This window comes from Osmerus mordax, chromosome 1, assembly GCF_038355195.1.
Source record: "Osmerus mordax isolate fOsmMor3 chromosome 1, fOsmMor3.pri, whole genome shotgun sequence".
Lineage (NCBI taxonomy): Eukaryota > Metazoa > Chordata > Actinopteri > Osmeriformes > Osmeridae > Osmerus > Osmerus mordax.
In genome coordinates this window covers 4,221,546-4,234,297 of record NC_090050.1, presented here as the reverse complement: position 1 = coordinate 4,234,297, position 12,752 = coordinate 4,221,546, and the positions used below count along the sequence as shown (strand labels likewise).

Sequence of the window (12,752 nt, the reverse complement as noted above, 5' to 3'; positions counted from 1 at the left end):
TATGCTATGTATGTTATGTGACTAGTTATGTTATGCTATGTAGTTTTTTTAACTGAAAGTAGCTACTAATGTATCAAGCTACTTTTGACAGATTTTTGTAACTTAGCTTGCTACATTTTTATGAGTGGTAGCTTCTGTGTAGTGAAGCTGAATTTATTGTAGAGTAGCTAGTAGCTTAGCTCACTACACATATCAAGTAGCTTGCCCATCACTGTTAAGATGTCAGTGAAACACACAAATAGGGGGGGGGGGGGGGTCAGATGGCTGAGCAGTTAGGGAATCAGGGTATTAATCAGAAGGTTGCTGGTTCGATTCCCGGCCATGCCATTACTTGTGTCCTTGGGCAAGGCACTTCACCCTACTTGCCTCGGGGGAATGTCCCTGTACTTACTGTAAGTAAGTCGCTCTGGATAAGAGCGTCTGCTAAATGACTAAATGTAAATACAGATTACTTGAACTATAGATGGTGCATAGTGCCCGTGATAAAAATTGGTGGCACACACATACACAGATTCCTGGAATTATAGATGGGGCACAGTGCCCGTGATGACTTTGGTACCTATATTTCTCAGATCACAATTTAAATTGTCTTTCATCTCTGAAGTACTTGTTAAACCTCCACAGCATCTATTATAGTCACTTATGCACATCATAAAAGCAATTTCTCATGATTTTAAACAAATTGCCAATGCTCTGGTACATTCATGTAAATGATTATGTAGCCTTCAATAAATTGCCTTCAGACATTTCCTACATTATAAATTGCTTATGTTATGCCTTATCTATTATTCCAGGAATCTGTGTGTGTGCCACCAACTGCATCACAGGCATTGTGCACTAATTGAACCATAATAACTGACATGTGCCTTCACCTTTGCAAATGGCTCTGAAATAGTAGACTGACATTAGGCCTACTTCAAATTTAATGCCATTGCATGTTTCATAGTTTCACTTTATTGAACCACAATATCATTCTCTGTCACCCCTGGCAAAGTTTTCTGTGCTGCATCTACGCGTACTGTTATACTTTTTGGGTTAGAGTTCCAAAACTGTCGAAGCATTATTACGGCCTTATTTTGCGTTTGTCGATATGGATTGGGGAAAATAAATAATTAAATGTCAGGTACACGGTCCCAACATGGTTGTAATATTTTTGATGACCACTAAGTGGCGAAATAGGTTCATTGATCAGCAATTGAAGTTGAACACTAGGTTAATCTAAAATCAGTACACTGAATAAATCAGGTTACTGAAAAACAAAAGAGGCATACTCTAATTAAATATATAAAAGATATAGGCCTATAAAATATGTCAACATATCTAATTTGTGGCTAAGACTCAAAGTTGAACAAAGTGGACTAAAATGTATGCAGCATTAAAATGACTGACTCCAAGGGTGGATTTGCAATGAAAACATGGACATCTAGATAACAGCTGCCATTCATTCAGAAATTATCTTAGTTATTCTAATATCTTTATTTTATTTCCAAACTAGAGCTATAAACCACCATCATACAAGTCTTGACCACTACATTGTTGACAAAAAAATAACATACACATTTACATTATCATATAGAAACAGAGAGTAGGAAGACTGTTTACATAATATTCTTACATTGACTCAAATGTACAGAAGCAAAACAGGTAAGCAAAATTTATAATAAGTATACTTGAAGAAAAAACGGTTGTGACCAGTATACTGGTGGAGTGCGTCAATTGTACTTAAATGAGGGCACAAACAAATACCGTACACATTAAATAAAAAGTCTGATATGCATTCTGCAAAGATTTTAACATGTGAAGTGATTTCAACCTTTCTTTTATAATACTAACACGCATGCACTTGTTAAAACACTATGTTACACATCTATATATTTACTATTAATATATCATATAATCTTTATCTCTTACATTGGCAGTTCCTTCAAGTAAACTGGTTGTAAACTAAATTCAGTGAACAATTTAGGCGCTTAAAATAACAACGCAGCAAGGTCAGATGTCAGAAAAATTATAACTACAACCAGCAGCAGTGTACAAGCCAAATAAGCATGCAAAAACAATAGAAATAACTTGCATTTAGTCATATAAAAATAGAATCCTCCCCTGACACATACATTGGGATTAAGACAAGAGATAAGGCCACATATCAGTATCCTTTCCAATGCCAAAAGACACACTACTGTATTGTCCTGTCCATTTCATACTTAAGCTCATACTGTATAATTGACAGTGTTTACAATGTTTTTTGGACATGTAAGGCTTTTCCCGATAACATTACCAACCAGACCAAAGACCCAAAGTGTGTCTTGTAAAAAGTATTTATGGACCATTGTCTTTCCAATTCCGGATTTCCTGTACACTTTATTGTTGATATCAGATGCAAGCCATGACATTAGTAGGTGAATGCAGTGCACAAAGGAAACAATGACAACTGTTGAATTAAAAGTAGAGTAATGTAACCGAAATGGCTTGGTAGTTTTTGGTATCCACCTCATACAATTTGCTGAAGGTCATTGAAATTGAGTTGCTTTACTGCAAGGGATTAGGGGCATGAGTGGAGAAGAGAAGCAGACAGATGACAGACAGAGAATGATCAAACCTGTCACACATAGAACTTTCTTTCCATCCAGTCCTCGTGGTATTATTCTTTACTGTACATCCAAAACTAAAAAGGCTTAATAAAACCAACAACTCCTGAGATTAAAAAATAAATAAAAATGAAGGCCAAAGACTGCATCACATGCCTCATTTACAAGCTCAAAGATTATGTCACCCTATGAGGCATATCGGGTATATCTCAAATACCACAACATTTGCAAGTAAAATGGAACATTCAAACTTTCTCAAAACAGCTTGAGTGGCAGATGAGAGCAACTTTTGCCGATGCATGCCATTAGTCTTTCTTTCTCTGCACTTTCTGCAGAACTATTGACGGGATGTGAAGGTGACTGGGCACATGCTTTGCTACATTGAAGCACTTTTGGCCTGTGAAGCGTGCAGTGCTTGGCCTTTCTCATTCTAAACAGACACACAATCCAGAGGCTTTGAAAGACAGCAGTTGGGACAACATTGACTGAACACATCATAAATGATTCATAAAAAGTGCAGAATAGGGTTTTGAAAGTTATCAATCGGAGGGAAGAAAAAAGTAATTCTTTCATAAAAAAATTACAACTGAAGACGGTAGGATTTTATCTTCAGTGTTATAGTCAGGAAGTCATCAAATTGCAAAGACGATAAAGAAAATAGAGGCGAGAGCCGGGAATATTTTTCAGCCGTGTTTCATCTCAAGACAATTTCATGGCCCTTCATTTCTGGAAACATTGGCTTTCAGGGGGCGCCTGCAAAAGCCACCCCGCTGGCATGGCCAAGTTCAATTATGTATATATTTATACATTCTGATGTTTGAGTTATCACTGTTGAAATAGAGGTTTCAAAGACCACTGTATTGAAAATGTAATACATGAAATTTCATCATCTTTACTGTATTTATATATACATTTTCATGTGCTTACAGTGGCTGTGCAAATATCCGACTTGATACAGTGCCATATCAACAATGTGTTTGCAATCGAGCATCGCCCCAGTCAAAAGGAATGAAAGAATGGTATTGTTCACAACAGTCCAGGGATACCCACAATGTTCCTCTATGTAGCTCTTATCCAACCCATTCAAAGGCTTCAATGATGCTTCTCACCACAAAAAACACTCAAATTAAAACACATGCTGATATGAGTATCAGCAGTTGAGACACTAGTGCACCATTGTTAGTCAGATAAAAGGTGCAACCTGTTGTTTTTGGTCTCTCATAATGTTCAACTGTATCTTCTGAGGTGAAGAGAAAGAAGGCAAGGAGAACTAGAGAGGGTACAATTTCTGGGGAATTTGTAGGGTGTGCTTGCTTGCGTCGGTTGCAGGTGGGTCCATCCCTTTAAGTGTTTCCCTTCTAGTGATATGTTCAAGCATTTAGCCTAGCTCATATTGCATAATTCATTAAGAACCCCCTTTGAAACAAGCTATTGTAACAACATTGTCACCGGAAGTATTTCATATGGAATTGCGATTCAAACAGTACCATCTGCTAACTGAAAATATGCCCCCAAAAACGTAAATAAGCTTGACAGTTATTTAGGGGAAATGGCAAATTCAACAGAAGTTCGCTATGAACAAGCTAGCTGCCTATTGCTAGCCAAACGTCAGTGAGGGGATTGTTTTAAAGCGCCAGAAATTTGAATGTTTCTTTTGACATAAAGTTTAGGCTGTGGCATTGAAGTCAGCGATGCACCACACAAGCTTGAGTTTAAATACATTATTTAATGTGACATTACTTGCTGTACATGCAAGTCTTGATTTGCTTAAATGTACATGTGCTGCTAGTACACCACGGCACGATACTCGCTGTGCAACAGCACATCTATGCACATTGTATCCATGCGTCGCTGCTAACGTGTGCTGACGTTGTGACGTAGGCTAGCACTGAGTTAGCCTGGTCCTAACCAGACTCTCGTACATTTCATTTGTACAGAGAGTCTGGGCTCGCTCCATTGACAAGCATTAACTTCCTTGAAGGCGGGTACTCTGTTGAAGTTTAAAACTATTGGATCTGCCCAGAGCCACTCTGGATCTGCCATAACCAATCGCTAGCGTTCGCCTTAGCCAACTCCTTCACAACTAACAGAGCTATCTGGAAAATCAAACGAACCTCGTGGGGATCAAAGATTGTTCTTGTTCCGGCTTTAACTTCTGGATATTCGGCAGCGTTGCCACAACGGACCGAATGGCTTCGCTCGCATCTTTCTCCGCCACCATTACGGAACTACAACACAAACTAGCACACAACATCAACGTCATCGTTCTCAGCCACTCCCTCTGTTCGCTGATTGGACAAGTAGAAAGTTAACCGGTGATATCAGACTCGTAAGTCTGATATCACTTCCGCTCAATTTTGATTTTGCTTCTGTACGGCGTCTGGGCTTGAAGTACGTAGGAGGGCAGAGCCAAAACTTTCCGTCTGAACGTAAATAAAAATACAAGCAACTCAATCTCTACCAAGACGAAACTTTTGACATCGACGTTGTCTATGTAGTCCAATTATTGACGGATCCTTGGGGGGGCAAAAATAATAATAATAAAGAAGAAGATATATGTGAGAAAACAATCAGGGAAGTAGTGGGGGCTAAACGCACGTAAACGCCATTTACGCACCTCCCGAAATTCGGAAATAGCGTTTATCCACCTCTAAATTGCATAAATTGCGTTTATCCACCTTTAAATAGCGTTTATGCGCGTTTACGCACATCTAAGTTCCCTGCGCCTCGTATTCTGCCGTTGGAATAATCCGAAATAAATTTGGTGTAATTTTAAAACACCAAAGACTAAATTTCATATTGTTTAACATATAAACGCTGTAGTCTGAATCATTTCATCTGCGCTGTAGGGTCTGTGACCCTCCAATCAATGCGTTGCGGCTGCGATAGCGACACCAATCAGGATCCATGACGTATGTACACACACGTTGTGGATTAGTTTACCTGTTCGGAATGGATTAATTAGCCATGGATATCAGGCGATTTTTGAAGAGACCATCGAGTGCTCCCACTCCCACAGATGCCCGCAAAAGGCCTCAAGTACAGAGTGATCAATTCACGTTTGTAAACGTTGTTTTGGTTTGCACAACATCGCATTAAGACAGGGACAAACGGCTAGCCTACTATTATTAACGTTCTTTTAATTACGATGATGCAGATACAAGCCAACCTTACCGGTTCCATCCAAATAGGCCTAATGAAACGTAAAAATGAATAAATAAACAGGGTTGTCAAGCCTCTGTGAAGGGGCTGAAATGCTCGGGGGGGGGGGGGGGGGGGGGGGCGGGGGCTTGACGACCCTGTAAATAAATGAATAATAAAATTCATAGTTTACCCACTTCTATTTTTACCACTACACCACTGAGAACAATGGTTGTGCTCGCCAAAGGCGTGAGCACACCCAAAAATGGAAAGGAGAGGTTAGTGAATTTGAACCATTCAGATAGAGGCATCCGTTACATCATAGACAGCTCGCTGTGTGTGCCAGAAAGGAAGGCGCTCAGTCAGCCAGCAGTGGAGAGAAGCAAGTCAGGAAGGGAAAATGAATGAATGTCATCATGGACTGAAAATCTGTCAGTGTCGCATTGTAGATTTGTCATTCTCTCAGAAACACCATGGCAATCCACCCAAAAATAAGAAAGAAAAGATTTGAGATTATATATATATATATATTGTTTTTGTCTCCATTACTTTACATCTACATTACCCTACATCTTCAAGCAAGACATCTTGCCCCACACCCACCCTAAAACACATTCCCTCGATGTTCAATGCTGTCACCAAGTTCTTTCCCTCACTCCCAACCTCTTTCTCTCTACCCTCAGATGGATATGTTGGGCACTAGTGGGTGGTGGAGCAGGGTGGCGGAAGGGCAGGTCGAGGCTCAATTCTCCGACTCTTCATAAAGGAGAGAAGCTGCTCCGGGACTTCAGCTAGGACATCCTTGGCGAGCCTTGCCATGCTCAAAACCTGGTTCCCCGACCTGTCAATGTAGTCTCTAAATGGCACGAACTGGAAAGGAGAGGAGCAATGTATTGTAGAAAATTATGCAAAACTTAAGTACTTTAAAAAGTTCAACAAAACTGTAAAAGTATATAATGAAGAACATGGTAAAGGTATACAGTAAAAACTATTATTAGCATAGTGAACAAAACTTTTAAAGTATTTTTTACAAAATGTTTTGTCAATTGGTTGCGTGTGTTTGGGTGTGTTGTCATTAGCATTAATCTAAGTGTAAACGCAAGGACCTCTGTGTGTGTTTGTGACTCGATTATTTAAAGAATTGGGCTTTGCATGAAGTGAAATTCTCCAGCTGTATTGCTTAGGACTGATATGGAATTGTTGCCTGTATATAAACTTAATGTGGTTTAAATGTGATTTGATTTGTAAGGCTTTTATGTTCATGGTTAAGAAACAGGTTTGACCAGCTGTTGCTGTATACAGGAAAGGGGGATTGTTTGTTGTAGAGTAGATGACTAGCTGTTTAATTACTTCTGAGGTTGCTGTTCTCTGCAAAGTGACAGGTGACCCTGAGATAGATGCCCCATTGAGTTGTATGATGAGATTTTCTACTAAGGGGGGACTATTGTTTAAACTCTGATTGTATGGTTTTAGGTGTGCTTTGATCCAGGAATTTATTTTGAAGAAGACAGTGACCATTGAGGGTGGACCAATGTTTAGAACTGTGTACTATAAAATGGTGTGTTGAAGGATGTTCTTGGGAGTTCAGGGCCATCAGCCGAGTAGTGCTGGTGTCCGCTGGATTCTCCGGTTCCAATCTAGAATGCTAGATGGAGCTGTACGTAATTGTCTTTGTGTTATGCCAGATGGAGCTGTATGAAGATCAGAACTTCTGAGACACTGTTTGGGTGTGCGCTACTTCTGATCCCATCTGATTCATGGCCAGGTGGTTTTTGTGCTATTGTCTGATGTTTGTGTGTCAAAGATGGTTATGTTGGCGTAATGGTTGGGCTGTTTAATAAATATCAGTATGTTAAATAATTCAATTCATTTTCACTATTGATTCTCCCAAAAATTTCCACCACAGGACTCAGCAACATGCAGCGTGTGAAGATGTTTGGATGAGCGGTTCATGAGACATAATTATAAACGCGTATGCTGCCATGTTGAGCCACACTAAGCGATGGAGCCATGGATATCACGAGAATGGGCACTGCACTGGCATTCCCCGCCAATGGGTGTTACCATCGTAAAATATATAAAAAGATGTGTTGGTGACAGGTGCGTGGGGGAAAATAAGTTTTAAAAAGATGGCAACTCTACACACCCCTAGTCCTACAATTGTAACAGGTTTGTATGATAATGATGTCATGTCAATGTCAAACAGTTGTTTATTTATGTTTATTTATTTTTATTGCAAAACAGTGTACCGGGCGTAACACAGTGACTAACAAACTTGAACAGACAGCTTTTAACTATATTGTGGGAGTAAAATGTGCTTAGAGGATGAAGAAGAGGGTTTTACCTGGACGATATCACGCTCTGCAAAACGCCCCCTTGAGGACACTCTCACCTCGTCCCCATCGAGTTCCTCCATGGCTATGGAGCAAAGAGTTTGAAAGGATTCAAACCAAAATATCCCACCCCCTCCCATAAAAGCCACTTCTCCAAAACACATGAACACGCTTCCTGACTTCTATCGGGAGGTAGGTAGACAGACAAGTAGCCAATCAATGCATTTGGTACGAATGCTGTCCAATCATTAGTTCCGGTCCGACCTGATAGGTTGTGTTTATTACAGTCCTGCAACGCCCACAGATGTCAGTTTGATTTAATTTGACTGTCAAATCTTTAGATGTATTGGTTGCAATCAGGATGTGAAGTTTCATTCAGCAAATATGGAGTCAAAAAAGGAGTCAGATGGCTGAGCGGTTAGGGAATCGGGCTATTAATCAGAAGGTTGCCGGTTCGATACCCGGGGGTGTTCCATCAACGTCGCTAACGCAAGTCGCGCTAACACGAATAAGTCTCACTTGGGTAAACGTCAACTTAGACTTAAGCCTCAAGCCGTTCCACTAACGTTCCGTTCCACTAACAGGCAACGCTAATTCAAGCTAGACCTCAATAAGCTTAGACTGTGCAGCCCAGATCAGGCAATCGTCGAAAAGAGGAGTTATGTCGCAAACAGTATAGCGTAAAGCAGCAGAGGTGTGTTGTTTCAGCAGCGTAAATTGATTTTTTGAGTTTTTTTGTTCCCAAAAAGGGCAATGTTGCCGCAATTAACATGGCAAGGGAGACAACTTGTCAAACCATTACGACCGTTAAAATGCGTAAATTGTAGACCTACCAAATCTACTTAACATATATATATATATATGCATTTAGGCCTACTGATAATTAGCGTAATTTGATGAGCTGTCTGAAACCGTTCTGGCAGGCTAGCCTATGGTCGATATTCTCAACAGGAGATTGAGAATAATAGCCCAAAAAAGAACGTGGCAGCAATTGAAAATTGTAGGATAAAATTCAAAACACTGAAGAAGGCCATGGTTAATTGCACTTGATGTGGGCTAATAATGTTTTTGTCTTCACATCTTGAACAAAATCAAAAATTACTTCAAAATAACCTTGCCACACACATTTATTAACTGATAGGCTAAATGCTGAGCTTTAAGATAAAAGGGAAAGATAACCATGACTTAAATGGGGATTCACTGAAATGATTAGTATTGCACAGATCCAGCACTGACTTTTTAGATCAGAAGGTGACCCAAACTGCACACTTTGTTTGGCAGAACAGTCATTTAAAATTGCTCAGCATGACTATCATTATTATATTACGAGTATTTCCAATTAACATAGTCTGCCTCCACAGATCCAGAGGGGGCTTGGACAGTGACAGACTGTGGCTGTGCCAAGTGTTGTCACAGCCTCACTTTGGGAAAGCATGCCCTACTGGGAACATTAGGGGAGACTGTTGGGCACAGAATCTAATTGTCTTCTTTGAAAGGGCAACATTTGGGACACTGTCATGTTGGGGCAGCATAAAGGGCACTTCATAACAGCACCTTTTTCCATTGGAAGTAAGGGCATGGGAACAGTAAAGGAACTCTTTTTACATTTATTGAGGGCACACTGTCATTTATTGCATGGGGCATCCTGTGCACTCAAGCATATTTCACAATGTGAATGGCAGACAGTAGGGCACTTGGTCTAATTTTTGCCACTCTGGGCATTTTAGAAACGCTTTCAACCATGGGGGCACCAAGCAGTCACCCCCTGAGTCTTCCAATGGGCCAGGATACACCCATGGGGACAGTATTTTGCATCTATAATATTGGGGAAGCCAGAGGAGAGGTAATATACAGGCTTGTCAACATATAGGCTACTTTAAACAATGAAAATACTTTATACAATTGAATAAAAAGTCCTTCTTGATCCTTTGTGTTTCAAGATTACCTGAAAAACTGATGATAATATTCAGGTACTGCTTTGGAGCAAGGTATACCCTTCATATTTCCTGGCATAGTTGCCCGTTCAAGAATGTCCCACATGCAAAGACATAGACAGATGCAGACAGACTGAACAGTGTCATGGGTTTGCTTCCTTGTGTGTGATTCCAGCAGACTACATAGTCTAGGCCTACCTACATAGACTGCAGTCTGCTACCCTCCTTTCTACTATTATAGTCTACTCTCCTTTCTATTACTTTTTACAAAGGATGGTAGGCTGCTCTTATGTGTTCATTGCCATCCTTAAGAGTTGCTAAAGTGTTATTTCATATATATATATTTATGTATTTTTTTTTTTTAAGAATGACAATTACATTTATCTAGATAAACTATGCTGGGCCTGCTGAACCTATACTTCTTACACAGATACTGGTCAGGGAACCATTACTTCTGTCTCTGAAGACCCTTGGGGCTGGTGGGATAAACGCTCTTTGTATAATCTGAGCACCTTCATCCACCACAGGGTTGTCAAAGAACGGATACGCGATAATTGATTGTAACTTGTCTAGACGCTCTGCTTAGTTTCTAAGTCCTTATTTTATGTCAATTAACCAATGGCTTTTGAAAACAAAAGTGACATTATTTCTTAACTTGTTTATTTAAATTAATATATTTTTTGATAGATTAAGTAAACATGTAGCTAAATCATTAATGTCTGCACTTCAAAAAGTCTGAATTTACGTTTCCGAACACGGACTAAAGTGGTTTGCGCTCAGGAATTTACTCGACGGAACTGTCTTTTGAGATTCTGTTTCCGCCTGTTTGAAATTATTTGCAACACATTTTAGTTTAGCTTGACTTTTCCGAAGTATAAGTTACCTTGGTTATGTAGCTAGAACAAAAATAAGCCACCTTAATGGAACGGAACTCTCGCTAAAGTAAGTGAGACTTGGCGAGATAAGTCTAGCTTTTCCTTAATCGACGTTGATGGAACACCCCCCTGGCCATGCTAAATGACATTGTGTCCTTGGGCAAGGCACTTCACCCTACTTGCCCTCGGGGGAATGTCCCTGCACTTACTGTAAGTCGCTCTGGATAACAGCGTCTACTAAATGTACATGAAATATGACAAAAAGTGATTCTCAACAACGTTGCCTTTAAACAAAAGCAGTAATCCACAACAATAATAATAACCCACAGCATGAACAGAAACAAAACATTCGTCAAAACAACCAAAAGTAATTCACAACTCTAGAAATGTTTCTAATAGAAAAAAACAAAACGCAAAATTTTGGTTGGCCCCACCAAATCTCACTCCCAAGATTTTTGGAAAAGTTGGCAGCCCTGTAAAACTACCTGCACATTGCATGTCCACAAAACTCAACACCAACAACAACATTAGAATCACCAGCGCACATCATGGACATGGGCACTATCCCTACCACTTTAGCCTCCTTGGTCGGTTTCCTAAGGCATGGATATAGCGACAGGAACAATGTTCATACGAAGTGTGAACAATGAACAACGTACGAACAATGTTCTCCTCGGTCAGTTGTCGTGTCTTATTTATGAGAATACGATACAGACAATACAAGATATTTTGCAGCATTGCAAACGTTAATATAAACAAAGCAAACCCCCCTTAAAAAGACAATTCCAGACAGGCACCCTATACTACGTATCCAGGAGATACTTGATGGACTTGGCGGCAACATGTGGTTTAGTGTGCTTGACCAAGGCAAAGCGTACCATCAAGGTGAAATCGGCGAAGACTCAAGGACATACACAGCCTTTACAACGCCTTGGGGGCTGTACGAGTGGAACAGTATTCCATTCGGTCTCACTAACGCGCCCTCAGCTTTTCAGCACAGTATGGAGGAGAGCCTGGAAGGACTTAGAGCCAAAATATGCACTCTGCATATTTAGATGATGTCTTAGTGTACAGTTGGTCATTTGAACAACATATTGAGGATTTCAGATCTGTCCTCAACCGTCAACAAGCTTGGGGAATAAAACTGCGACCCGATAAATGTGACTTGTGACAAAAACGAAAACTTTAAGGGTTCTTAGGGTATTATAGAAATTATGTTCAGGATTTTTCAAGACATGCAAAGTGTTTGTATGAATTGTTGTCAGCTGACCACTCAGGCTCACAACCACAAGTACCGTCAGGCAAGGCAGGACAACTCGCACCCACTCAGTAAATCACCTGGACTGACACTCACCAAAAATCTCTAAACTATCTGGTAGACGTTTTAACCAATCCACCAGTCATAGCTGTCAAGTTCTATCTCCAACAATGCTGGTCCACTTGGCAAGACCCAGGTAGAGACACAGAGAGACGCAAGGCTCAACTTGGCTTTAGTGCTTTTTATTGGACTTTTACTCCAGCAGAATAAGCAGAATAAGCAGGTTGAAAACCTTAACCCTTGTGTTATTTTCGGGTCATTCTGACCCATCAGTCATTGTGACCCACCGTCGTATTGCGACAACTTTACCACATACAAAAACAAAGTGAGGAATTTTCTTTTAACTGTTGGGCTGTCTCAGACCCCCCACATTGCAACGGTTAAAATAAAATGCCATTTATTTGTTTTTGTATTGCACCATCCTTCCTCTTTTTGACTACTGTGATATAATTTATAAAATGGCATCAAAGACCACCCTCAGAAAACTGGACACACTCCACCATTCAGCAATCCGTTTTGCCACAGGTGTCCCCTTCACCACCCACCACTGTGATCTTCACAGT

General features: G+C 40.2%; 1 protein-coding gene across 1 annotated transcript in view; it reads right to left on the bottom strand.

Moving 5' to 3' along the window:
* Nucleotides 1-6,428: 6,428 nt before the first annotated feature.
* The window catches only part of LOC136948744 (copine-9-like), a 248,155-nt gene continuing 241,831 nt past the window's right edge, over nt 6,429-12,752 (bottom strand). The window contains exons 20-21 of the mRNA XM_067242751.1: nt 8,074-8,147; nt 6,429-6,599 (exon numbers count right to left, since the gene is read on the bottom strand). Coding sequence (XP_067098852.1) covers nt 6,429-6,599; nt 8,074-8,147 — 245 coding nt within the window. The remainder of the gene's footprint in view (nt 6,600-8,073; nt 8,148-12,752) is intronic.